General features: G+C 44.0%; 2 protein-coding genes and 1 non-coding gene across 16 annotated transcripts in view; 1 reads left to right on the top strand and 2 right to left on the bottom strand.

Moving 5' to 3' along the window:
- Window positions 1-314: 314 nt before the first annotated feature.
- LOC117893851 (elongation of very long chain fatty acids protein 6) lies at window positions 315-11,214 on the bottom strand. The gene is made up of 4 exons (XM_034800619.1): window positions 11,062-11,214; window positions 9,523-9,798; window positions 2,261-2,398; window positions 315-2,104 (listed from the first exon to the last, which is right to left on the bottom strand). Exons 2-4 carry the CDS (start codon window positions 9,702-9,704, stop codon window positions 1,486-1,488), a joined length of 939 nt encoding a protein of 312 aa, XP_034656510.1. The 5' UTR covers window positions 9,705-9,798; window positions 11,062-11,214; the 3' UTR covers window positions 315-1,485.
- On the top strand, window positions 4,307-4,518 carry LOC117895915. The gene has a single exon (XR_004648988.1). It is a non-coding gene; the product is annotated as a U12 minor spliceosomal RNA (small nuclear RNA).
- A 1,299-nt stretch (window positions 11,215-12,513) lies between the features above and the next one.
- The window catches only part of LOC117895793 (serine/threonine-protein kinase mig-15), a 35,000-nt gene continuing 19,583 nt past the window's right edge, over window positions 12,514-27,930 (bottom strand). For 2 of the 14 annotated variants that reach the window (XM_034803695.1, XM_034803696.1), the window contains exons 4-19: window positions 26,113-26,557; window positions 25,812-26,054; window positions 25,175-25,737; window positions 24,910-25,110; window positions 24,410-24,430; window positions 22,973-23,355; window positions 22,412-22,574; window positions 20,246-21,217; window positions 17,908-18,084; window positions 15,272-15,916; window positions 15,054-15,209; window positions 14,827-14,994; window positions 14,612-14,761; window positions 14,416-14,550; window positions 14,278-14,352; window positions 12,514-14,218 (exon numbers count right to left, since the gene is read on the bottom strand). In XM_034803695.1, the coding sequence (XP_034659586.1) occupies window positions 14,045-14,218; window positions 14,278-14,352; window positions 14,416-14,550; window positions 14,612-14,761; window positions 14,827-14,994; window positions 15,054-15,209; window positions 15,272-15,916; window positions 17,908-18,084; window positions 20,246-21,217; window positions 22,412-22,574; window positions 22,973-23,355; window positions 24,410-24,430; window positions 24,910-25,110; window positions 25,175-25,737; window positions 25,812-26,054; window positions 26,113-26,557 (4,671 nt within the window). In that variant the 3' untranslated portion in view covers window positions 12,514-14,044. The remainder of the gene's footprint in view (window positions 14,219-14,277; window positions 14,353-14,415; window positions 14,551-14,611; window positions 14,762-14,826; window positions 14,995-15,053; window positions 15,210-15,271; window positions 15,917-17,907; window positions 18,085-20,245; window positions 21,218-22,411; window positions 22,575-22,972; window positions 23,356-24,409; window positions 24,431-24,909; window positions 25,111-25,174; window positions 25,738-25,811; window positions 26,055-26,112; window positions 26,558-27,930) is intronic. The other 12 variants (XM_034803697.1, XM_034803703.1, XM_034803704.1 and 9 more) reach the window with 12 other exon arrangements.

The following is a 27,930-nucleotide window of genomic DNA, read 5'->3' as shown; positions in this document are numbered from 1 at the left end:
CTACGGCGGGAGGATCGATCCATATGGGATACCCATCCCAATCCTATCCTCCCCACCCATTCACTCGATCATCTTTCGCTTTCGCTTTCAGTTTCAGTTACAGTTTCCTCGTTTACACTAAATTAACTTTTCAAGTAGGACTTTGCTTTTCATTTCCTTGCTTTATCTCTCTTTCTCTCTCTCTCTCTGTCTCGCTCCCTCTCGCTGCCACATTCTGTTTTTGCTTACACATAGAAATATATAATTTAAGCATTTGTTACGTTCAAGGACTTTCGTTTTGTGTGTGTAGAAACTGTACGTTTTGGTTTTGTGGCTTCTCCGAAATGAAAAACTACTCAAAAATGCATGGTCAAAGGTTAACTAAATAAATGCCTTCCCCTAACATAACTCTGAATATAATATATAGCTTTCATGCCTTAATCTTTGCGGATGCCTTAAATGGTGGTTGCACTTTTCAAAACACTTTTTATTACTTTAAAATAACGCTCTGGATCGTGGAACAAAATGCCTACTTAAAGTGTTTTCTGTGTTCTGTTTTTTCTGTTTTTCTGTGTTCGGTTTCCGTTTCTTTGCTTCGTTAATATGCCGTTTAGATAGTTTATAAATATATATTGTTAATGTATATAGACTTAGAGTACAAATTTCTCAGACCCGATCCCCCCACAACGCTTTCGCTGCTATTCTGACTGAATGCGAAGACATCTGAGGATGACCCTCAGATATGGGGAATAGCGTGAGAGCTTGAGAATTTCTAACTAACTTAGGAGGCAACACAAATCCCACCTGAGAAGACAACGCAAATATCGCAATGGAATCGAAAATCTACATCAACATCGGGAGGCTGTCAATAAATCTGCAAAATTAAATAATTCATAAACATATATATAAACAGTTATATATATAGATACGACTCTTTCTTCGTTTCTTTTTTTGTTTAGGGCTCAACAGCACACAGAAGCTGCAGGCAGAGGAGTGTGGCAACTCCTTGAGACTGTGAAGAGAACTTCTAATTGTTTTTGGTGTGTCTATCTCTACATAACTCTAGATCCCCGCAAAGGCACGGGGATACAATCGTTTCCATCTTCCTTATACACCTAGAAGGATGCCTCATTCCAACATTCCTCACAGAGTCTATATAGCAGCTAAATGTACGACGCTTCATGCTCCACAGCCTCTCCTGCCACTCCCATGCCATGCAGTTCTCTCGGGATTGCCTGTTTCTTATATACATATTCAGATATTCCGTCTGTCTGTCTGTCTGTCCACCTGCTTCAACTTTGTGCTTACAATTTCTAGAATTTCTGTGTGTGTGGGTGTGTGGGGTGTGTGGTGTAGTGTGTGCTGCTGGCTAGCCCTGGGGTTAAAATTAAAAAACAACGTGTACACCGCTACATAAATAAATGTGTCCTTAGCCATTAACAGATCCTCCTGCCGCTGCTCTCCATCTCCGCTTCTCCATCTTCATTCTGCTGCTTTTGCTGCTGCTTACTGCGCCTTGGCCTTGCGCAGATAGGCGGCCTGATCTTCCGACTGAGTGGCGCCCGAGGAGGAGATGTGGTCCACCGGCTGCTTGACCGCATTCTGGCCGGCGAGAGTGGCAGCCATGCGACGGCTCTTGTTGCCGCCCGGCGACAGGTACACCTTGTAGAAGAATCGCGCGAATAGGACAAAGTAGCTAAAGTACATGGCGATGGAGAGGTTGATGTTGCGCTGCGAGATGTTGCACGACTGGGTGCCGTGGGTCTTCAGGAAGCCATTGGCCCACACATTGATCGCACAGCCGATTATCATCTGCGTCAGCTGCAGCGACGTGATGATCATGGCGATGAAGCGAGGCGGGTTGAAGCGGGCCGCCTTCAGGGCATAGTAGCTGTACATCACCGAGTGCACGCAGTAGTTCATCACGATGAACCAGCGCGCCGAGCTGGTGTACTCCGTGTAGCTGAACCACGAGTAGATCAGCACGGTGATGTGGTGGTACCAGTGCAGGAAGATCAGCGGCTGCTTGCGCAGCACTATGAATATCGTGTCGCCCAGCTCCGGCAGCTTGCTCAGCACAAACAGCCAGGTCCAGAAGCCGCACACGCGATCTTGCTCGATGTAGCTGTGCAGGGTGGGAATATCGGTCAGTGATCGCAAAATCGAACAATCGCCGCAATCCACCAATCAAGTTTCAAGAGCTGAGCACCGGTTCATCGTATGCAAAGGCAACCTTGAATCTGATTGGGGATTGGGAATGTGAATGGAAAATTCTACTAACCTGGGCACGCAGACTGAGTGGAAGAGTCCGTAGTGACGCAGCACATGGATCAGCTCCGGCGCCGTGCGGGCAGCACCCATAATGCTGAACATGGCCAGCATCGTGTTCCATATTATGAGCGGACCTCGCAGTTGAAATCTGCAGGGAAAGAAGGGCGAAATAAAACGTTAAAGATAGATTCTAGAATTCTAGAAGTTACTCCAAGGGTAGAGTCGAGTTCTCTCTCTCTCTCTCTCTCTCTCTCTCCACGCAAAACGAGTATCTACCTAGAGCCAATAATAACCGAGAAATCGCACTTGAAAATACAACAACTGAAACTGGCTGAAAAGTCAACAAAACCTTTGACAATTTTTCAATTATTTTTGTTGGCAGCAGCGGGGCCAACCGGGATCATGCGGGCCCAAACAAGCGTGACTTCAAAGATCAAGTGCATTATGTACTATTTGTGCAATGCAATGACAACAGCCCCAGCCCCAGCCCCAACCCCTAACACTAGGTCACCCGCAAAGCTAAACTCCGAGAGAGAAGTTTGCTCAAGTAATTGATAGCCGAAATGATTGTTGGAATCGCGGTAGAGGCTAGGGCTAGCTAGCTATAATGCCAGACAGAAAATCATTCTATAAATCTGAGTATTGAGTGGAGCCGTTGTCAGGCCACTTCATGATGGACTTATCGCGATCGTTCGATGCATTTTTAGACACTGTTTTGTCACGAGATCGTGCCGCAGATTGTATACCCTTCAGGAAGGACGGCAACGGCCACAGAGATTGCTAATGACTTTTTTATGACTTCCAGCTTCCGGCATTAATCATTAATTTCTTAAATTGTTGGGAAAATGTTGTGCAAGGTCAAAGAATTCGAACAGAACCACCTCAAGCGATAACCTCCCCGCGAAACAATTGCAGAAATTAACACGCCTGCCACGTGCCTCGAAAGTAATCGGAATCTACCATAGAAGAATCTACTAAAAGCCCCCCAAAGACAGGTTTCCACAGGTTTTAATGATCCACTCTTCAAGAGGTTCTTTGAATTGCTCTTCAGGGGATTTGGTGGCTGTGGGAACAGGAAACGGCGTTGATCACAGACACCGCCTGAGCGCGTATCAGTCAACGACTTTCTAGCTGAATCACAGGCCCATTGAAATACCCTTACGAGCAGTAATCGGGGAATAGTAATTGAATAATGCGCAATCCATGAGAATGAGATTTTGAACCTTAACGGCAGACTAATCAGCAAAACCTTATCGATCCCCGTCAGAACCTCTCGAAGCGCGACAATTAGTCATAAAAAATCTGCACACAAACACCTGGCCAAAAATACAAATTTAAGCGGAAAAAACGCATGCTATCAGAGAGAGAAATGTGTGATTGCTGCGTGTTTGGGCATACACATACATACATATGTATGAATTGTGACTACACCTGGCTAGGGGAAATAGTTCTACAGAATGCAGGGGGAAATTATAGTAATTGTTTGTTCTCACATTTAAATAGTTGCAAATGAGTCAACAATGAGTTTATCCGCAAGCAGAAATAGCAATCGATAGCGAGAAATTGCGAGACGAGTCATAAATATTTGGTGTGGCTGTGTAGCGCAGTGTAGACGCAGGCGAGCGGCATACAAAAAGCTCACTCAAAATGCCAGCCAACGGATTTGCATGGATAAGTCCCACTGTAATAGACAATTAAGCTGCGTTTGTCTCTCACTCGTGTCTGTGGAATGGGCAGGGGTTTCACTCTGGCAGCGGAAATGTTCAACTAAAGAATTGAATTCCTTGTGCTCTGAATTCTAGTTTAAGATTTTAAGAAATCATTTCCATTAATCACAATTAAGCTCAATTCCCAGGAGAGACAAAAACAAGCACACAGTCGGACAGCATTACAGGTTTACTTTTGGTTTCTGTTCCTCGATTCTAGTGGCTTCCACTGATGGCATATCCTACCCCAAAAAGGGCTTAAAAAAGCTTCGTTTTCGCTGCCATAGCAATTCCCAACTGGTTCTGCCTGCACATGCATCAGCTGGCTGCTGTGGTGCTTGGAGAAATTCGTGCCTGAAATTAATGAGTAAGGAAAACCAATCCGCCTTGCTAATCGCTCGGCAGTAATTGGCTTCTAGGCAAAGGGACGGCCCTCAAAAGTCGTTCCCTTGAAGCCTAAATTTTTGCACGGGCACAGGTCGCCCCCAGCTCTGCCGGCACGGACACCATCTGGCGGCAGGAACCGGCGCCTACTTTTGTGTCGGGGAACGCTGCTGGATGGGGACCACCGCCGGTTGGGTGCTTGCGATCTGCCCGATAAAAGATTCATTTCATATTTGCTGAGTAATCATGATTGGCGGTGTTTCTCTTTCCCTGTGATTGGAACTTTCTTTTCTTACAGCGAAAAAATTGCGTAAGCAACAGAGAGAGAGGAGAGGAAATTTCGCAGTCTCAGACAGACAGAGAGAGAGTGAAAACCGGTATTTGGCAAAACATATAAACAAAAGAAGGCATGAAAAAGGGGAGTCAAATGAGAGACACAGAGAGAGAGAGAGCATTATGCAAGCCAAAGCAGTCTGAGGTTTTTATTGTCTGTGGGTTGCCAGGAGGGGGCCGTTTGATTATCGCAGGGGGTTTCGGTTGAGCCAGGGTTGTCGTGGGTATTTGGTTTGGTTTAGTTTTTGGCATGCATTGGTATTACAGGTTGATTTTTGCATACAATACATACATACATACATATATCTGTATATATTTACCTCCTATACATAGCTAGACATTGTCTCACTTTTAGTTTTCTTTTGTGTTTTGCTTTTTGCCAACCTTTTCGCTTGTGGCTTGCAAAATTTCAACTGGAACTGCGATTATGTTGTGCCATTAATTAAGTTTTTCTGTTGTTTTCAATTTATATTCATTATAATTATTATTCATTATGCTTTGGGGTTCACAGACTACCAGATTGCTGTGCTGTTTGCACAGGCATTGACCAAGTTTTTGTTTGTCTCTCTTTAAACTGTTATCCAAGTTGTGAAAGGCTTACGAAAGAGAGATAGATAAGTGGGTTCAAGGGTCGCACACAATCGCAGAGAAGTAGAGTTCTGAAGAATGCCAGACTAAAGGCTGAAATATCATAGTCTAAAAGACAAAATACAGCAAGATGATTTCAATGTGCTATTTATGGCTTTTAATCTCTGTCTATCAGGTGCTAATGCCCAAATTAATGTTCGAATCTCTCATTTAAACTCGTACCCAATGAACCATTGATTTTTATATGCTTTATTTTCCCAAATTGATATCGAAAATTCATTGGCGAACGATCTATGACTCTGATTTTCATGGAAGTTCGTCTGGCAAGGGTTTTCAGGGTATACAAATACGATTATTTGTTGACAGTAAGATTACACCCACATGTACCAGGTGCAGCACAACAAATGACAGAATTTCGATCCACAGAAATACCAATTTAAGTAGCTACAAAAACCAGTTGGCATTTAATGGGAACGAAAACAGGTGGAAAGTAAAAGTGTAAATGTGGCATGATTCCATAGAGAGCAAAAGAGAGAGAGAGAGAGACAGATGCTGGAGAGCGAGAGCAAAAGGGCAGTCGGAGAGCTCTCTTTTCGCTCTTTTCCGCTTTCGTGGCGGAAGATCCAAAAAGACAAACAGAGGAAAGCCTATAAAGAAATTCAGTTTTTTTTTGTTGACATACTTTAACCAGATTTGCTCGTCACTCCCCTTCCACGCTGCCACTCCTTCCATGTGTTTGCTTTAACGGTTGTTGTTAATTTCTTGTTTAATATAGAAATACATATGCATGTGTCTGTGTGCATGCACATTCCTATAAGGTAGTCTCCAACCGAAATTAAAAGTAACAACAAAGTAAATTCAAATAAAGTTTCACTTTCAGGCGATAATTTCTTTCCCTTTAAGTTTGTCTGTCTTTAATTGTCTACTAAATGTTGCCTTGTAATTGCTAATTGCAAGCGTAATTGCATTTGTTGAACTCGACACGACAACCCCACAACCCCAGCACACACAACTAGACAGCAGACACCCAGACACTACATACCCAAGACCCACTACTAAGAAACACTGAAACCCAAAGTCAAGTCAAGTCATCGCCTGCACTGCGCTGCGCTGCAATTACCTATTAATTCGTAAATTGTTGTACAATTGTTGCAAATCAATTGCAAAACTTCCGCATATTCGCATTTCCCCAATCATTTTCCGTCACTGGCGTGCTGGAACTCATCTTAAAGGACTTAATTCAATCGAAAGATGGAGAGAGAGAGAAAAGGGTTAAATGTGTGCGAGGGTAAACATTGCACTGTGTACAGCTGCGATTATTTCATTTGCTGATAAATATAAACAGCGAAGTTTCGCAGGAACAAAGTCCAAGGCTATGGAATGACTCAATCCATCAAATATAATATGATTATACAATCCGCACAGACAAGTGCATAAGTCTTACATATAAACACTATGTATTGACAGAATATTTGGCACACACTCAAAGTCGTAGGTTCGCACAGGTCAACAGAGTTTGCCGAGTTATATCCCCCCCAACAAGTGATAAATGTCACACGCTGAACCGCAAATTATTTGCAAACTATTTACTATATAATACTATGAGCCATTTTGCATTTCAAATATCTACAAAGTAGAATGTCCTGTCCCATTCTGTTCTGTCCCCTGTCCAGCAGTTGTTCCAATTGTAATACTTTCCAGCCCCAACATGGGGGGACACACCCACTTCTTGCATGTCTCGTCAGCGCTTCCCTCCCTGGAGTACGAGAAGGAGAAGTTTCTGTTCTGTGTACTTTGTACCTCAAACGGTGGTTGTCTGTACATAGTTCGAGTATGTAAAACAAGGTACGATATGGTATCGTATTGGTGTGTACCACAATTCTAATCAGTTTAATAACTTTAATGGCTGCTTGAAATGGGTGACTGTGGGTGTTGGTGTTGCTTTGGGGCTGCAGTCCAGTTCAGTCCAGTCCAGTGGCGGTGGTAACCCAATTCTATGTGTAGTTTGCTCTTTAAATATGCATGGAGTGGATGTTCAAATGCAGCCGCATATTGGATAGGCACAGTGAGAGCTCCCATAAGCGGAAAGCAATTCATTTTTCAGGCTCTTTCTGCTTGTGGAATGACCACTGTATGCGTTGTACATACAATCAATCCCTCGCACATTTTTTCTTCTGAATCATGGCACAAATGATATCATAAGCAATTACGGCTCGCCCGAACAGCACTAAAACTGTGTGTGGGGGAAAATATATGCTTCGGGGAGCGCAGCGCACTGCCAGGCCTGGCCGCGTGTTCGGGGACGGTGCTGGGGCCGGGCCGGGCCGGGCCGGTGGGACCCGGTGCCTGGGTGATAAGGCGGGAGCGGGCACCAAAACAATGTGCTCTGTGCCCCCATACACAAGCTGAGGGCGATGGATGGATGGCCTTTCCCGCGCTGAAGCCTCGTGGAGCATGGAGACAGTCGTCCACTGATAAGGCAAACAGTCCGCTCTCCATAGGTGTATGTCTGTCTGTCTGTGTGTGCATGGCGATATAGTAGTTGCGATTTGATATCTACCCCGAATCAGTGGACAAACACGAAATCACAGACCTCAGAGCTCCAAACCCAAAATTAAGAGAGCGACGAAGCGCGCGTGGATGAGGGGTTACAGCAAAGTTGCCCCCAAAAGAGATGACGCAGGTTGCTCGAAAACACTCTATCGAGTGCCTCCCCCCACAGACCCCTGCTTCCCAGATTGTTGCATTCACTTCACACCTTTCTGTACTTTGTGCGTAAATATTTAAACGGCATCTCCACAAAGTATTTAAGTGTAGAGCCGACAGATCCATCCAATCCATCTAATGTCCGAGCCGGGGCCAAGCCTCTGACAAACTCAAGAGGCGTGTGCGCCTGGAATGTCTATCTGAATGCTACAACAAAGTATATTCGGGTTGGCAGGTGACGAGTTCAGGCTTAAGGTTAATCCACTGGGACTCAAAAATATGTTTTAAATTTTAAACTGAAACGGCATAAAACCATCCCAAAGCAGTTGACAGTCGCTGCAAATTATGATCTAACCAAATAAAAAAAGACACACTGGAGTAAGCTCCCCATAGATGGCATGTCACGAACGTAACTTAATTTGGTCACAAAACTTGATGACGACAATTAGAAATAGGGAGAGAGATACGGCAGCAAAACAAAAGGCAAAATAACAGAACCAGAACCAGAACCCGAACCAAAACGAGACGAAACAATCGTCGAACACGAATGCCCAATTGAATCAATCGCAGCAGACAATCGCAGTCATAATCACGATGAGGGTTTGCTAAAGTTCCTCAAAATTGTAAAATGCAATGTCAAAACTTCCTGCATTTGCTTCGATTCGGGTTTATCTTTCCCTTTGCATGTGCGCCACATGGTAAATCTTTTTCCCGTGATTTGTTTGGCAAGTGGAAATGTGATGCGACATTCGATTGTCGGGGAATGTGGCGAGCTTGAAGTGGACTCTCGAGGGGCGGCATGCCTTGACGGCTTAATATTAAGATATTGATTAGCTGTAATCTTATATAATTACATGGTGGAACTCAACAGCTGCCCGCGACTACAACAATCGCACACTTGTGCTTTCAAATCATACCACAAATAAAATGAAAGCAAATCAGAAGGAAAATTATTTGGTCCTACGACAAAGGGATACCCATTAATTGATTTAAAGGGAAAGAGAGGGATAAAGCTGTACTCTTAGATGATAGGTTTCAAAAGATATATTGCCCTATTGCAAATAACATTCATAGCGGGCTATTAAATACTTGTCATATTCGTTTGTTCTACATTTGAATAAATACAAACACTCGTAAGATGGAGAGTTCAATATACCCCTCTTCGCTGGGCATACCCCGCACAAATAGTTGTGGCTCTCAGAAAATTGAATGAAGTCAGAAGGCTGAGTGAGCGAGACAGACCTATTGCTATTGCCGGCAAATGTACTGTAGAGGGAGACAGCTGTGCCTCAGAGAACAACTACCGTTGCCAGAGGCTGCCGCTTCTGGTCAAAGTCAAATATGGGCGTTGGAGATTTGTGCTTGCAATTAGTGGAGAGACGAACAATCCTACAAAGGAGAGGGGTAGGGAGAGAGTGGGAGAGGCAGGGTGTCAGCTCCAAGTCAAGGTTCAAGCAATGCAAAAGTTCTTGAGGCATGTGAAAAATGCAGACTCTGCATCAAAGCTGGGATGGGAACACATGTTTCCGTTGTTGTTCAGGTATATAAGACTCACCTTGGACGATTTTGCATAAAGTGCTGACCACCGAATATCACAAGCATGTAGATGCCGCAGTAGTAAAACACCCATGTCCAGTTTTCCAGCATCCATTTCCGTGTCCGCTGGTGTATGAAGTCGTTCTCGAAATCGAAGATATACGAGTAGTTGGGCGTCACGCTAATATCCATGTTGATCATTTTGGTGGGTGTGGTGGGTGGTCTGGTGCGTTGCTGGTCGAGATTATGTTGGGATCGGGCTCTGGTTCTGGCTCTGGCTCTGGTTCAGGTGTAGCTGTGTGGAAAGTAGATTTTAGATTCTCGATTAGACTGGAATGAAATGGATATTGTATATTTGATATTGTTTCACTGGAGCCAGTACACTATGCCTTGCATTTTAATTCCACTCTCGGAATGGGGAATTTTTACAGCCCGACCCAACCCGTTTTTGCCAGCTTTAACTTCAATTCACTTTAATCTCCCGCTCACACGAACACGCGAAAACACAAACCCCTCTGGCTTAAAGCGCGCGCACTGTCGCGCATAAATTTCTCTCAGACCTCATATTGCCTTGGCGACCTTCCTTTCCCCTTTGGTCCACCTGCCACCTCCTGCCCCTGGATTCCATTGATTTTGCAAAAATAAAACCGTTCTTCCACCAGCATCAGCACTCTCTCCATCTCGCTCTGCCGCCTGCAGTCGCCCGCACAAGTGCATCCCATTCATAAATGGCGCACGCTTTATGGTCATCTTCCTTTTCACACCTTCATCTCCCGCTTTCTGTGCGTACATAGATACACAAGCAACTATCACCAGCGGGGCAGTGGTTGGAGTGGGTGGTGGGTGCTGGTGGGAGAGCGACCGTCTGGCGACTATCCTCTCGTGCATGTGCCGGTGGTGGCAGCGGGCCAGCATAAGAAGGGGGGGCGAAATATTTGAATTCCTAATTGCATGCCAGACACGCGACTTCACACACATACTCTATCTCACTCTCGCACACAAACGTAGTTAGTCATTTCATGTTGTTGTAAGCTTCGCTTTTAACGGCACCACGAAGCTTTACCATATCCGGTTTTTTCGCAGCGCTTTCATAAATTTCTAGTGAAACTTTTCGTGGCCCTAGCGGTTTTTGGGACTGTTTTATTTTATGCTTTGAAAAACATCACACCATTATCTATGCCGGAGAGCTCTCTCGCTCTCTCTCTCTCCCACACACTCATCTATGTTGCAAAAAACGCGTGTTCTGCTTTACGTCCATCTTCTGCTCTTGTTTGCACTCTCTCTCTCGCCTCTTTCTCTCGAAACTTGATGCTACGAAGACGATGTAATCGATTGAAACACACAAACTTGGATTATGTCGGATAAAAATACATGTTAAATCAGCAAACGGCAAACGGCAGCCAGGCCAATTGTCTGCTCTCTTTCGCTCTCTTCTTCCCCTGCCACAGCATCGTGCAAGAAGCAAAACCACCACAAAAAACATCAGCGAGTGCACCGGGCGCCACGAGATTTGGATTGGATTCATAACTAAGAGTATCACTTTTCAACCGATATTTACTTTTTAACTGATATTCGCAACACCAATACGCCCTGCGAAAGCCAAAATTTGTTATTGGGCGTTCAACGCACGCGCTACACTTTTATATATACACTTTCTTTGGGTCTTTGGTGGGTCGGCCGGCAACAAAAGCAGTGTGCAGTGTTGCCAATCGTTAAAAAAGCTGAGCAAGTTCAGATTCAAAATAGGGTTGGGCGCGAGGCTCCCATTGTGAATATTTGTATTCTATTGTGAATTGGCAATTTCGGTCGGGGAATTTCTCTCCTGTGTCTAAACGGTAAGGGATATTCTCTCCCGTGTCTAAACGGTCGGGGAATTCTCTCGTGCCAGGCGATCTCACGGACTCATTTTTGCGTTTCAAATATGAGCACAACTACAGCCCAGAAATATACCAACTATAATAAATCCTATATCCTTTTGCTTAATTTTCATATTCTGCATAATATTACCAGCTAGTTAGGACTCTCAGCAGTGAAACTATAGTTTTATCCGATTGACGACTCAATTATCTACAATCTAGCCTATTATGACTGGATCCAACTCATTTTTACATTGCAAGTATGAGTTGCATTCTCAAACTACTTAGATCGATGCTAAAATACAGAAAACAATACATACCAGTAGATGTTAACATATTCATAAGCAAATGAGACAAGAAACTGAAAAATTGATTGGCATTTTGTACGTCTGTGACATGTACCAAAGAAGCGGAAACGAAAATTAAGTTTTGAGGCACTTTGCAGACTGGTTCCAGTTCCAAAAAAATGTTTCAACGTATTTTTGAATTTCAATGAGATGGAAATATAAAGGCTACTCTGATTTAATATGATAGGCGTTGGGCGAAGCAGGGGTGTTAATTAATAATTGAAACCACGTTTGATATAGTTTTTTCATTTTAATTTTGAGATTATATATATATAATAATTAGATTTACATTCATTTCTGTATCATTTTACTTGTTTTATTTTAGAAATAAAGTAAGCATTTATTACTAATTCTTTTATTCATTTGCTTTTCTGTTGATTTTTTTAGATTTGCATTTTAGTGCAGCTTTGTTTATTGCATTTCGTTTTGATGAACATTATTAGATACGGGGTAATGGGGTGCCTGGGCATACAATACAATCATTTTCATAACACAAAAACAAACAATATTTTAAATATAATATTTCATAATGAGACGTTCCGATTCCATTGCTGTGTGTTGCAGGAATCGCTGCAGGGCGGGAGGCAGGGAAGTTGGGAGGAGTTTAAGAAAAACAACACAAAAACTAGACTCCGATCTAATTTGAAAATAATCCATCCAAAAGATTGTGTGGGAAACTAGAGACATAGAGTTACCTACAAATATTGCAACGTGACCACTTTTGATATTGAAGCTTGTTAAAAACACAAAGGAAATGCACACACAGTACAAAAAGCGGGAGGGAGATTTGTTTGTTAATTGGTTTTGTTTTTTTTATCATTGTTAACATGCTACGATTTATAGAATTTTGGTTTAATTTATGCTTCTCGATTCGATTCGATTCACTTCCTTCTTCGTTCTTCGTTCTTTCTTCTTTCTTTTTTTTGTTTTTCTCATTTTCATTGCTCTGTATAAAAGTTCAGTAAAAAATGCTGCTTAACTAGTTTTCTCGTTTGTAATTCCCTCCAATTGGTTTTTGTTATAAGGTAGCGCTCTCCTCTCCTCATAAACGTCATGGTGCATCCATCCATCCATCCATCCGTTTGTAATTTCTCTCAATTATCCATCAATTGTTGTAAGCATTTTGTTTTGTTTGTGTGTTTTTGTGTGTTGCTTTCGGCTTTATTTTACATTAAATCAGTTATAATTGTTCCGGCTGCTGCTTATAACAAACATTCTGTCTGCTTGCTCTCTCGCTCTCGCTCTAATATTATTTAATTCTCTTTTACTTTGTTTTTATCACTTAGTTTTTACAATGGCGTTTTATTTTGCTTTGCTTTGCTTTGTTTTGTTTTGTTTTGTTCTCCATAAAAATGAGCATACAGACACAATAAATTTCCCTCTGCTTTCCACACCAACCTATCGTAATCGTCGTCATCAATCGGAAACGCACAAATAAACTCTATTTGATAATACCAAGAACAAAAACTAATTGCATATATTTATTCATTAATATATATACTCTATATATATATGTATATATACCGATATATACGTGGGTTTTCCATTGCAAAAATTCGATATACAAATGTGTATTTTCGGTTGCTGCGTTGCCTGTTTTGTTTTCTTGTTTTGTTTTTTCAACTTAAGTTTAACTTGAAAGCGAAATCATACTCGAAACGACATTTGAAATGGATTTGAATCGTGTGTGTGTGTGTGTGAGTGTGTTTTTGGATCCATCTGATTAGTGGATGGGGGGCAGGGGCAGGGGCAGCACACCATCTGCGGCTAAGTAACGTCAATATACATACATCATCGAAAGGATATAGATCGTTGACTTCTGTTTCCGACGAAAAATAAACCTCTGCGAGTGAGCTTCGACATTTTCGTTTCTAAATATTAAATAGATTATTTTAATATATATAGAATAGGCTCGCTTCGCACTTCGCCTCCGAGTGGATCGAGTTTTCTTAGCACATTTACTAATTGAAACGTTGTCGTGGTGAATTTTCATAAGCACAAGTTCATGATTGTTTGTGGTGTGATTTGTGGTGAATGTTGGAGTTGTGTCTCATCTGTATAGGATATCCGTCATCATCGTCATCATCATCATCTCACTTAAATTTTTACTTCACTAATTATCGTGTGTGTGTGTGTGTGTGGGGGTGTTTGTGTGGGTGTGTATGTTCTCTTTAGATATTTTGTTGCTTTGTTGTAAAATAAGAAGAAAATGTTTTGCTGCATTTGCTGGTTGAGCAAATCGATCGCCTTTTGGGGGGATTGGCTTGGCTTGGGTTGGGCTGGGCTGGGCTGGGGTCGATCGATGGCTGCCAAGATCATCAGAGCAGAGCCGCGTGCTTTACCAATTGGCCATGCCTGGCTTGTTGAGCGTCATAAAGTAGATTTGACACGATGAAGCACCTTTGGCACTGCTGAAGAATACTTTGTCATTGCGCTCGCAAAGGAATTTCAAGCGCTGCGCCTTCTTGTGCATAAACACACCATCCAAATGGCCGCTCTCAACGGAACGTATCTGCAAAAAGGATCATTATAAAACATATCTAGACTGGACTCAATTCAATGCGCACTCACCTCTATTGCTTTGTTTCCCCAGCCCATGATTTGTCCAGTGCCAATGTATGCCACTGAGGTGGGCATCTCTCCCCACTGAAAAGGGAAAACAAAGATTAAGCCACACTCCCTGGGACTCGCTGTTCGTGTAGTACTTGCCTGGAGGACAATATTCTTGGATACACGACCCACAGTATTCACGTAGACACCTTCATTGTCGTAGCACAGCAGCAGTTGCATCCCATTGGAGTTCGGAAGCGCCACAATACAATGCGGAATGATTGCACCCTGAGTCTGAAAGTAAGTGGTTAATTCACGGGTGAAAAACGTCGTCTCCCAGTGGGTCAGGGCTTACATGTTTGGGAAGATAAATGTCGTATACTTCAGCTGAATCCAAATCAACCGCATGGAAACCCTCGGCCGAGCCATAAATCACCTTCAGTCTCGACTGATCTTCAATTGTGAGATCGACCAAAAGCGGGCGATGTTCCAATTCACCAAAATTCTACCAAGAAAAGAACATACAATTAACATTAAACAAATCAAGTAGAGATTTATGTGAAGACTTACCTTAAATGCCATAAATTTGTGATATGGTTTGGGAGCCCATGCATATATTTCAATAGAGTCTTTTAATGCAATCACTAGGAACTTAATCCTCTCGTATTTGACAATCTTAAAATGTACAGCACCTTGCAGATCACCCACGTTAATCCAACCATTGCGACGCTCCACTTGCTACAAAGTACAAAAATTAGCACACACATTCAAGAGTTTGATCTCTCGTTTAAACTCACATCGGAGAGTCCATCGGTGCGCAAGATTTTCGACTTGAGCCAGGACAAGTAGTAGACACGCACGCGATTCTTCTTGCCGGATATGGTAACCAATATGTTTTGACCCTCTAGCACTTCCATTTGCTGGAAGCGGCGTCTTGAGATGAGTTGATAGACCTTCAAGTTAAAGCAAAGTTAGTTTACATTTAGTTAAAGTTATTTAATGATGTGTGACTTACCTTTCCCTGGCCGGAACGATCGAGCAGCATTAGGCCATTCTCTGTGCCAATCAGCAGATTGACGCCCCATAGCGCCGCACAGAGTATCTCCGAATTGAAGCGCTTCTTATACTTACGAATCTCGGGCGTATCGTTGGCCGCCTCGTGGGAGGTGGGCGTCACATTGACATTCACGTGCGACTCACGACGCGACGGGCCGGAGCCGCCGGCCCCGAAACCGAAGGTAAGGAAACTGCGTTGTTTCTGTTGCAGCGCGTACGCGTGCGGTGGCAAGAGGGCGCTCAACGAGGCCGTTAGCGGTGCATTCGCATTCGATGACGACGTCGACGAGCAGGGCGTCAGGTGGTGGATGTTCGCAGAGGAGGAAGAAGCAGATTTGTGCAATAAATTAGTAATACTGCTGGTGGAACGCGTCTTACTGATCGAATTCTTTGGCGAGTTCTGTCGCGAATTCGACGAGGACGAGGCCAGCGATATCGTCGACTGTGGTGAATTATTGCTGCTGCTGCTAATAATCACACCACCGACGACGCTACCACCACCAAGGCCGTGGCCACCGATGGCGGCTCCGTTGGCGCTGCCGCTGCTAGCGATAAACGATTTCGATGGCGTGGAATGCACGGATGAACTGATGGCCGCTTGATACTGCGTGACATTGATATCGATATGCGATATACGATATACGATTTTCGATTCACGATTAACGATTATTTTGATTTGTTTACATTTGATTGGTTTTTGTATTTGTTTTGTATTTGTTTTATTGGTAATTATATAGAGAAAAAGAAAAATAGAAAAAGTGCAAAGAAAAAATTACAAATTAGTCTGGAGATGTAAAAACAAAGGATAAAGTTTATTAAATAAATTACAACATGCTTTAGGTTGGGAGGGTGTTGGGGTGGGGTGTCTGTATGTGTGTGTAGAGTGCATTACAATAGGTGTGGGTGTGTTCGTGTGGGTTAAGGGATGCTTAAACTAACGAATAATTGAAGAACTATAGCCAAAAAATAGGAATAGGGAGTCTCATTCTGGTTAACAGTTTGTGAAAATGTTAAATTAAATATAATACAAAAATTGATGTAAAATTGATGTGTGTTTAGTCTTTCCCCAGAGGCCAATGGTACATAAAATATTGCACGTATTTATGTTGTAGTGTGTGTATTTGTGTGTGTGTGTGTGTAAAAAAATACAAATCTTTTGGGATATATTTTCCCTTGTAGACTTTTGGGTATGTGTGACGAAATGTTAGTGACAGTGAGGCTCGCACAGTGGGCCACATACAGCACTCCACTGGTGAAAAATAATATGTGAAATTGATATCGAAAAATGATGGCATTGTATGTACAGAGAAGAGGTAGAGAGAGAGAGGGAGAGAGGAGTAACTGTTACTGTAACTGAAACGCATTCCTAGAGTGCAGATAATTGTATGGGTGGGGGGATTTCCCTTTTGCCATTTGAAAGAACTTAAAAGGTACACAAACAGAGGGGAATGTGGCACTTTGTGAACATGAATTGTCGATAAGCTATACACAAAAGTATTTTCTTGATTTTTGTTTGGTAGCAAATATGTTTGGGAGTAAAGAGAGTAAAATTATACAAAAGAAGAGTATTTTGTTTGGGAGCTAGAGGCTATGCTTTTTGTATTGGTTTTTTGTTTGTTTGTTTAGGGGTTTTTGTATTGTTTGGTTTTGTTTATTCATATACTTACTATTGTAATGTTTTGTTTGTTTGGTATTTGATTGGTAATTGATTTGTAATTGGTTAGAATATATCGTAGTGGCCATCAGCTCAAACGTTGCGGAAAGACAAAGCACAATTAAGAAGAAGAAATTTGTTTAAACATTGTGTTCTTTTTTTTCTCTTTTCAAATTTTCTTGGTTAAATAGAGTAATTTTTCTGTGGGTTTAATTTTGATTCGACTAATTTTTAATAACATGCTTCATGCAAATATACTTTTAAGTAATTTTTCCTAAACAATTTGTCGACCAATTCATTGTTTTACACTCTCTTCATAATGAAACTTTGCTCCCACGTCAAAGAAATGTTTTATGCTAAAGATGTGGTTGTTCCCTTCCTTTGATTTTGAGGATTAGTAACATACATGGGTATTTTTTTTTTGGTGGGTGTTACGTTTTGGGATTACAAAATGATAAACGAAAATGGGAAGGGAATACTAACAAAAATAAATATCGCTTTGGGGTCACATGTTAGTAGGTAATCGAACCACTGTGCCGTACGGATATGCCTCAATAAAAGTGCAAGTACTCGGAACTTTATAACGATTGCTATCTCCCGTGTTAGTATACGAAATCCCCCATGTAATTCCTCAACTTTCACTTCAATTGAATGACTAATACTGATTATTCCTAATCTAATCGGAAGTTATTTGTACTTAAAAACGCTTTCCATCTTGATGACAAAAACAACGCGAATGACTTCATTTGGCAAATGGATCTCGACGATTCGGAACAGACAGCGATATTGAGACAAGTAATAATAAATAAGGCAAGGAGACTCACAAAGGTTACAAACACAATGAAATAATCGATTAAAACAAAGAGTACAACGAGGTAGTAGAACACACAAAAAGTACGATGCCCATATGTGATGTATGAATATTTGTTGGTATTACTCACCTCCTCACTGGATGACTTGTCGTGGCGTGGCGGCGTGGCCGGCGATGCCTGGCTAAGAAGATCGGGCAGTACGCTGCTGGTGCGGGTTCCGGGTGTACCCAAAACGCTGCCATCGGCGCCAACTCCGCTGCTGCCACCGCCGCCGCCGCTGCCTCCTCCGCCGCCAACTCCGCGATTCTAATGGAACGGAAAGATGCAACAGAAATAGTTTAGTATAGAGAAGAGTAAGACACACTTTCGCATAGAAATTGAAAACGAAATTAAGTAGTGGGAATGGTGGGTTATAGAGAGAATGTTTGGCAGGATAAACAGATTGATAGACAGAGATAGTTTGAGTGGGAGGAGTAACGAACAGATATAAGAAAAAAACAACAAATGAATCAAACAAAAAAAAACGTAGAACGTAGCAGCACAAAATAAATGAATGCCAATGAGAGACACTGAAGGTCGCCTAATGGATATTGTGGTGGATATGTCCCCTTCTACTACGAAAGCCTCGAATGGAGATAGAGATAAAGTCAAACGGAGAGAGTGTGTGTGTGTGCGGGAAGGGGTGTGGCTGTGCGTGTACTATATGGTATCGAGCTTACAATCTAAACATTTATGTATCTCTCTCTCTCACTTTGGATATGGTTTCAAAATTGTTTTAAAGCTAGACATGTAAAGCACTTAAACTACGTGGCGGGGACTGCGGCAGCAGCACACATTCCGCGCGGCACTCAGCAGGCAAACGTTGCTCAAGTTGCAAGAACAATATTCCAGGACACATATCGAATAGGAGTATATTTTCATTTCTTAACTTTTCATTCATTTACCAAACCAGCAAACTTTTAATGGATTTTTTAAAACGTATTTCCCAGTTTCGTCTTTGCACAGAAAAGCTTTAAAACAATTTTGAGGCATTAAGCGGCAGAGTTTTGGTTTTGTTGAAGATGATTGTACACAGAGAGCAGAGCACAACAGCAGAGTAATTTACATAGTTAGAACTGGCAGAGATAGAGATTCTACTATATGTAAAGCTAACTTTAAGCAAAGATTATAAAACAAGAGTCAAGTAATGTTCTACAACCTTTGATCATCTCCAATACAAACTAATCCATCGAATATATATTTTTACCCTCAACAAATTGCAACTAAAACCATCTAAAACCCACCCACAAACTAGCACATCTATGGATTTCCGGTTATTTACTACTTTTATCAAAGATTTCAAATAGATTCCAGTAGAGAAAAGGCTTCAACCTGCACTACGAGTATTCCATTAACTGGATCCCGTCTCATTAGCATTCGATAATTTTGCTTCTTAATTGCGTGTCTGCGATTAAAGTTATGTACATTTGATTTGTTAAGTTAGAAAGCAATCGATTTGCATTTGTTAGTTGCACATTGGCCCACAATCAGCTTAGTATTAGAGGATTAGAGACTTAATTAGGGTTCTTGGGGATGTAGCTTAAGTCTTACAATGAGCAATACAAATGAAAAAGGCATAAAATACTCCAAAATAAACCAAATTAAAACCAAAACATGCGCAAGCAATGAAAAGATACGAGATAAATGTATGCAACAATATGTGAAGACACAATGCGAGTTGAGTTTTGCTCCTTTATACCCCTTGCAGAGGCTTCACTGAATGGCAATGAGTGTCGCGCGTAATGCAGCAGTGCACCTCGGTAGGTTTGTCATAGCTGCGCTGTGTTCGCTCCTCTGCATGGTCTTTGTCAAGTTGGAAAAGTGCAGAGTTAGCACGCAAAATGTGAGAGTACGAATGTCCGTCCGTTTGTCCGTCTGTTTCTGTGCAATAAAGTGTCCAAGTTCCTCAGCGGAACAGAATTAATGGATGGAATTAAATCTGCAAGGGTATAGCCATTTCCCATTTGGATTAGGAACAGATGCGAGTTTGTTGTGTGTATGTGTGTGTCGAGTGTTATTTACGAGGCTGTTAGTGCAAATGTTATTAACCATACGAGAGTGCCAGCGTGTTCGAGCCTGTTGGTGTGGTGTGGTGTGTGTCGAGTGTGTGTGTGGTGTGTGTGGTGAGTAAATGGGAGAAAGCGAGCGAGCGATGGATGGTAAATTTCAAACATTTTTTGTTGCTGTTTTGTTTTCTGTTTAAAAGTAGTTTGGGTTTGGTTTACGTTTACATTAACATTTCTGGCGCCAAGACAAAACACAATTGGAATGGGAGAACGAACGATTTATGCTTTTGGTTTCTTTTTATGCTTTTTTTTCTTTTTGTGGTGTAGCAGCTTTTCGAATAAATGTTTGTTTGCCTCTTCTGAAGGTTGATTGTTGGAGTTGTTGTTTGTTTTATTTTTTTGTGCGAGCTGAGAACGTTTACCTGCTGCTGCTGCTGTTGCTGTTGTTGTTGTTGCTGCTGCAACTGTTGCGCCTGCGCCTGCTGCTGCTGTTGCTGCTGATGGGCTCGAGATGCAGCATTCTGCAACACAATGACGGATTCAGTCTTTTCGCGACGCGGACGCAAGAAATCAAGATTCGCCCAGCTTGATTTGACGGCAGGAGTTGCCGGAGTTCCTGCTCCCGACTTGCCAGCCACTGCTGCTGCTCCTCCTGCTGCTGCTGCTCTTCCTGCTGCTGGAGTGGTGCTGGTGGTCTTGCTCTTGCTGCTGCCACTGGCTGTGGCACTGCTGTTGTAAATGCTGTTCCTTTGGTACATGGCACTGGCTCTCTGGTTGATTTGAACCATTTGTGGCGACTGCAGCTGCTGCGTGGAGGCTGTGCCGCCGCTGTTGCTGTTGCTGCTGCTGCTGTTGTTGCTGCTGGTGGTGCCGCTCAGCACTGCAGAGTGGCGTTTGGTTAGCGGGAAAAAGTCCGAGTTCTCTCGCCGAAAGCCGCGCACAAAGTTCATCGGCAGCTTGGAGTCCGACTCCTGGCGTTTGTGCTGCGACATCGAAGTGCTGCTAGCGGCTCCAGTGGCGGGAGTTGTTCTCTTTTTATCAATACTTGTGGCACCCTTTAGCGGCTGATAGCCCCTGGGCACTGGCCTGGTAATGGCCTCCGCCACGCTGGCCCTCTGCAGCTTCGTCTCCACCTTGAGCGTGCTCTGCTGCGAGCTGCGACTGAGGCTGGCCGTCGCTGTGGGGCTGCCACTGCTTCCACTTCCACTGCCACTGCCACTGCCGCCGCTGGCTCTGCCACTGGCACGTGCTGCAGCTACGGGTGCTCCATTGCTGGAGCTCTTTGGAAAGAATCGATCAAAGTCCCAGTCCCTGAGCAGCTTTGCCTCCTCCTTGCGTGGCACAGCGGCAGCGGATGCTGACTTTTGCAGGCGATTTATATTCTGTTCGAGTTTCTGTTGCGGGGTTTTGTTTGAGTGTTTGTTGCATGGATCGAGGGGGGTTGGTTCGGGTAGGAGTAGTAGTTGTTGGTTGTTGTTGGTGTTTGTTGTTGTTGTTGTTGTTGTTGTTGTTGTTGTTGTTGTTGTAAGTAGGCAGCGCAAGAGAAGAATTTGTGTGTTAAGTATTTGTTGCTTTCGTTTTGCCTCTCTGTTGCATACTTAGAGGCGAACTACAGATCTAGAGGGGGAGGGGATTTGCTATGGATTCCCCACCCGACCCACCACAACAGCATGGAACATTTTTCATGAATTCTCCTTCATCTTTCTCACTCCGTTCTACACTCAATCGTATCGTAATATTTATATGTATGTTTATGCGAGTGTGTAGGTGTGAGTGTGTGTCGTATATCGATTTTTATAGATATTTTATCGGGGTGCAATCAATAATTTTTGCTATTTATATTTACAACATTCGACGAGTGGCTTCGATCGGTGTAAAACATTCGATACGCACCAGTGCATATAATGCAGATACATAGATAGATATGTATAGATACAGATACATTATTTGTATAGATGCAAAGATCACACATTATTTGCACAATCGATAAATAAATAAATACTTGTACACACACACAGAAAAACGTAATCAAAAATGTTTGCTTCCAAAGAATAATTCACGAAAAAGATTTCACACTGTTTTTGTTTTGTTTTACTCAAAAGTATATGTGGAAAAAATGAATTAAAAAATAAAATATTATTTCTGATCAAAATTTAGTGAGTAGAAGAAATATATTTTAAGCTAAATCTTAAATGAAAATAATCAAAGTTTGCTCTAAGAAAGGAAAGGGGAAACCGCAACCAAAAGTCGGGAAAAAAAACTTAGATTTATATTACTCTTAATTGATTGTTTTTGGATTGTTTATATTGATTAGGTTGCTCCTTTAACCCTACAAAAGCTATATAGTTTACAATTTGTACAATCGCGTAAGCGACTCGGGGCGGGGCGGGGCGGGGCCTGGCCTATATCTTCCACTGATCTTCACCCCCGATATTCATTGTCATCTCATTTAAATCAATACGAAACTAAAAACTAAACTAAAACGAAAGAATCGTACTCGATATATCGTACATCGTACATATGTAGAAATAAAGAAAGTATAGATCGGTTTTCTCGGCATGTTCTGAACTTATTCCAAAAGTACTTACGCGCTTCATGATCAGCGTACGATCTCCTGCCTGATCATCGTCATCGGGCGTTGGTGGCAGTGGCCGATTCGGTGGCCCTCCGCTGCCATGGCTGCCAAGGGGCGTTGTCGTGTTGCCGTCCTCGGAGACGGGTCCCAGACCAGGCCTATATGAAAATTCGGGTCTGAACAAAACGGAAAACCAAACGAAAAACAACAAAAAAGGGGCGGCAAATCGTTTCGGTTGATGAATGAAAATGAATGGGATGGGGAACAGGGATTTCAGGTGGGATTTTAGTGTGAGTTTTTGGTGGATTGATAAAGGATTGTAGTGGATTGTTATGGGGAGTATGTTGGAGGTGGTTTTTGGTGCGATTTGGGATCGGTTCAGGGTGTTGCGGGTGTAAAATGGATCGTTTAAACAAGTGAGAGACAAGAATGTTGTGAAGTTTGGGTTAGTATATAGAGAGAGAGAGACAGATGATTGATACGTGATCTACTTTCGAATGGCTTCTTCTTGCTTTACTCTTTCACGCCCCCTTCTTTGTGTGTGTATGTGTGTGTGTGTGTGTGTGATACTTACAGTGGCTTGGGCGGATCGCTGGCCAACAGTGTGCCATCGTTTCGGGCACGATCGTTCGGCTCATCCGGCTCGCTGTCCGAATCGCTGCTGTCCAACGGATCCAACGGGTTCACGGGCTGTCCCAGATGATTGTTGGACTGCTGTGGCAGCACGGCGGCTGGCTTCGATGCGGATGATCCTATGCCGCCGCCACCCGAGGCGGACCCCGACCCCCGGTTGCTGCGTGGTGGCGCCTCCGGTTGGGCCGCCTGCTGCTGTACCCCTGCACCGGCTGCACCTCCGGCTCCGGCTCCAGCTGCTGCTGCTGCTGTCTGTGGCTGCGGCTGTTGAGAGGAGACCACGCCCAATTCATTTAATTGTGCCGCTAACACATCCAAATGATCCTACAGTTTTATATAGTACATTTGTTTGGATTTGTTTCGGTTGTTTTCGGTTTTGTTTGCAGGATTTTCGTGTGTGTTGTGTGTGTGTCGTGTGTGTGTGTTTGTGTGTGTAGATTGCACATAATACCACAGTTTTTGTTTGTTTGTTTATCGTATTGGGGGGGGAATGGGGGAACGAAATATAATTGAGAATTAGATTGATTTTCCTTCAGCATAAGAGTTTCTTTCTTATAGATACAGAAAGCGAGCAAAAGCTTGTCGCACTACAGAACAGATTGTGGACTACAGAGGTTCCAAGATTCGGTTAGAAATTTGTAGGGATTTACAGGCACAAAGATTCCGTTAGAAATTTAGCTTCAGATGCAGGAAAATCAGCAGAGCAATTATTAAACGCATAGAAACAGCTTACGAACCCACTCTCTTTCGTTCTATAATTACAATCATTGCCTTAATGGAACAGTTTTTTGATTAGAAAGCTTCGTTAGTGGATCTTTAGAACATTAGTTGGGGCTTAGAATCACAGAGAAAACTCTGCTAAAAGTTAGTTGAAAGTCAACTCCATTCTCTGCTACTTTAAGGATTAGTTTTTGGTTGATTTTGGTCTCAATTGTTACGATTTGTTGGGTGGTATTAGTGGCACGTGCAAAAGTGTTTTTTGTATTTTGTTTTGGGGCGTATTACGGGTGGGTTACGAGTGTTTTGTGTACCTCCATCAAGTTTTCGATGAATTTTGAATGTGATTTCAAAACGGGGTTCGAGAGGATGGAGGGTATTACAGTTGGATGGAAAACAATCATTATGTGAAGTGTGTTGTAGAACTTTGGAGAGTGGGATAAATACATTGATTTCCCCATAGATCTCTGGAGTCTCTCCCAAACTGCAGGTTCTCCAACGCACTTCACACATCAATGGAAAATGTACACTACAGTTTATGTATAGGGAAAATTCAAGCAGTTAAACGCAAAAACAGGAAACAAAAGAAAAAGAACAAATGCAAAACAGGCGGCGGCAGCGTTGGCGGCTTCCTCAACTGAAAATCGCTGGACAGACATACCTCAGGTCTCCTTGGTGGTAACTGTTGTTGTTTATTTGTTGTTGTGTGTTTCGTGTGTATTTTGTTGTGTGTTGGAAAATCATACGTTGGATTTACGATACGAGCGACGGCAACGGGCAACGGGGGACAACGGGGTTAAATATTGATGAGCATAAATCATAAATCGATGGAGAGAGATATTCATACATAGATTGCATATTTGTACATGAAAATAAAGGAAGAATAAGAAATATTCGGGGATTACTTATGATAGCGACGGAAACATAAAAGATCGAAACTACTTCTGAATGGGGGGACGCAAACATTACGGGGCGGGGGAGCGTGATATGCAGATGCAGATACATGAAAGGGAGGAACTATCGAGAGAGCTCTTAAGCTCTTCTTTTTGCTAGAGTCATTGCTCTGGGAGCAGATCTATCAGGGATGGGGCGGGGCTCCCTTCTCCTCCTGCTTATCTCTGAGAGTTTCCCCTGCGTTAATCGCCTTCTACCGATACGCACCGATGGCTTGAAGTTATTCTGCGAATTGCGCTGCTGCTGCTGTGGCGTCTGACCCGCTGGCTGATCGCCTCCTCCTCCTCCTCCGCCACACTTCGGGGTCGGTGGCAATGGCCGATTGGCATGCGGTGGATCTGGCACCACAATCAGACGCTGTGGGATTTGTGGCCTTGCCGGCGGGCCTGGCTCCTCGATCTGCTGACGCTGCACAAACCAAACAAGAGAGAGATTAAGTCGAGGTTCTACTTCGGGCTCTGGCTGCTCCTACCGATGGCGGTTTCTGCTGTCGGTTTGCCTGCGGCTGCTGCGCCTGTGCCTGCTGCTGCGCCTGTGCCTGCTGCTGCTGCTGTTGTTGCGCGGCTGCCTGCGCCTGTGCCTGTGCCTGTTGCGCTGCAAATGCCGCTGCCACGTGGGCCTCGGCTGCCGCCGCCGCCGCGGCTGCCTGGCGCTGCTGTTGCTGGTGCAACTGCGCCTGGGCGGCCGCATGATCGGCCGCTGCCTGCGCATGGGCGTGGGCCATCAGCTGGTGGTGCTGCTGCTGCTGCTCGGCCGCGAGCCGACCCTCCTGGATCTGCTGGAAGTTGCGGCGCAAGGTGTCGCCGCCCGGGGCCTGGACAATGGAGCTATGCTCGCCCGCCAGCTGCGGCTCATCGTCGTCGTTGTCGCTGCCCGAGTAGCGATAGTCCTCGCGCTCCTTCTCCTGCTTGCGCTTCTTGCAGCGATCGATGTGGTCCTTCAGCTGGATGCGCACCTGCCGGTCCGTCGGCTGGTCCTTGATGAAGCCATGCTTCAGCAGATTCTCGGTATAAGGCCGCTGATGGTAGTCCTTCACTGTAAACGGTAAAGAGCGCCAAAGGATTAGCTTGGGAGTTGCCTTTCAGTTGGGTTTCTGTGGGGTGACTCACCCAACACCGTGTCAATGAATCCGTGGAATTTCTTGGACCACTTCTTCGATTTGAGGCGCGGCGGCGAGTTGCGTGGAATCAAGAAGAGGGCGCGCATCGGATGCAGATCGCACAGCGGCGGCTGTGACTCAGCCATCTCCAAGGCAGTGATCCCCAGCGACCACAGGTCCGAGCGATTGTCGTATGTGGCATCGGGATTCTCGTCGCAGGCAATGACCTCCGGCGCCATCCAATAGGGAGTACCTGTAGGCAGCGGAGAGAGTCAGGTTTAATCCCACAGAGAGTCCACCGAATGACTCACCAATGAATGTATTCCTTCTGCCTATCGTGCGGTCCAGCTGCGCGGAGACACCAAAGTCCACCAGCTTCACCTCTGCGTTGTCTGTGAGCAGAACGTTCTGGCCCTTGATGTCCCGATGGATGACTTTGTTCGAGTGCAAGTAGCTGAGGCCGCGCAGTATCTCGCGGCATATGTAGGCGATCCACTCCTCCTTGAGGCTCTGTCCCTTGGTGGATTTCACCAGATCCGTGACAGAGCCAGCGCCACAGTACTCCATCACCAGCCACAGCTGGTCGTCCTTGCCGGGCGGCGACTTCTTAATGAACGCCCCATAGTAGGTGGCAATGTTGCGATGATTTGAGTATTTCTTCAACACGTTGATCTCCAGCTTGATCTCCTCCTCCTCGTCCTCGGTGACATCCATCACCTTTATGGCAGCCAATTGTCCAGTCTTTGTGTGACGGCCCTGCAAGCAGATGGAGAAAGTTGAGTCTTTGTTTGAGCTTTTGGTTTAATCTTTTGTGGGGGGCAAAGATCGAGGTCAAATGTGGGAGGCATGGGCAGGGGAAGGGTGTGTATTTTTCATTGCTTTAAAAACGTTTTGTTATTGCGGCATTGAAGGCTGTTTAATGCACTTCCAGAGACCACACAGAGACCCCGACGATTGCCGATGTTGATGTCGATGTCGATGTCGATGACGTTACTGATGGCCATGAAGGCGTCTGCCACCGCCACACTGCACCCCACAGACAGGCGGCGCAGACGGAGGCAGCGACAACAAACTGCGACGCATGAAAAGTGATTATTTAAACAAAAGCCATAGCCACAGCCACAGCCAACAGGCACAACAATATATAGTAAGAAATCAAACAATAGAAGGCACTCACATAGGGGAAACGAGAAGTGGGGGGAGCAGGAGCAGCGACTCTGTCTGGAGTGCAGGCTGAAAGGAGAAGGTTGCAGGTGCATGTGCTGCTGCTGGAGGTGGCATCAACCTCAAGTGTGCTAATGTGTGTCTGCTCCTCAATCAGAGTGTCAAGTATTTTAGGTAAACATCAGGCCACAAATAGTACGAGTGTTTCCCTCTCTCTCTCCCGCTCTCAATGCCAGCTACCAGATGCAGTGACTAATCGCAGGGGGAACTGCGGGAAGATTCTTTACAGCGAAGATCCATACTTGTTTGGAACCTTTTAAACGGTGACTAAGAGGCGGGAATCAAAGCAGAAAGAGAAGTGCAAAAAGGAGCCACACTAGAGGATGATCTCAACCTGTTTTCTGCTCCAAGAACGTTGAAGAGAACTCGTCTAAAGTCGAGGGAGTGAGTCCCTAGCTGGAGAAACTTAAGCTCTGCCCCTTGGAATAGCTGGAAGATGAGTAACCGAAAGGCAAAGAACTTTCCCCTTAAAGAATTAATATTCTTCGCTCCATCTTTAATTTTCTCAAATTATTTAGCCATTTTTCAATTGATTATAGAATGATTTATTTTGCAGCTGACTCTCCCCAACATTCTCCACGTAGTCACGTAGTCGATGCTCTGGCTGTCCATCCAACCCCAAACAATTGCCCGGCGTACCTGCAGTTTCAATTAGTTGCCACTTTAATCAAAAACTTGCAAATTGTTTTTTGTGCCACAGGTACCCTCCGCTCCGCCCCTGCTCTAAGCCCGTTTTAGCCCAGCTTTTAGCCAAGAAATTGAGTTGTCCTGACCAACCGGTTACCGGGTTGTCTGCCTGTTCCACGCTCCGATTAGATGCTGCATCCTCTAGAGAATGGATGGCTCTGGGGCTGTGGCTGTGGCTGGTGCTGTCGCTGTCTTGTCTTGTCGTGTCGTCTTTAAGC

The sequence above is a fragment of the Drosophila subobscura genome, chromosome J (assembly GCF_008121235.1).
Source record: "Drosophila subobscura isolate 14011-0131.10 chromosome J, UCBerk_Dsub_1.0, whole genome shotgun sequence".
Lineage (NCBI taxonomy): Eukaryota > Metazoa > Arthropoda > Insecta > Diptera > Drosophilidae > Drosophila > Drosophila subobscura.
Note: the sequence above shows the minus strand (reverse complement) of the source record. Positions and strands in the feature narration are given on the sequence as shown.

What these genes read in the sequence shown, in the direction of transcription:
- LOC117893851 (XM_034800619.1), bottom strand. Translation starts at nt 9,704, where the DNA reads ATGATCAACATGGATATTAGCGTGACGCCCAACTACTCGTATATCTTC. An exon ending in TTTATGCAAAATCGTCCAAG is followed by an intron (nt 2,399 to 9,522) that starts GTGAGTCTTATA and finishes CTTTCCCTGCAG; the next exon opens with ATTTCAACTGCGAGGTCCGC. An exon ending in CACTCAGTCTGCGTGCCCAG is followed by an intron (nt 2,105 to 2,260) that starts GTTAGTAGAATT and finishes CACCCTGCACAG; the next exon opens with CTACATCGAGCAAGATCGCG.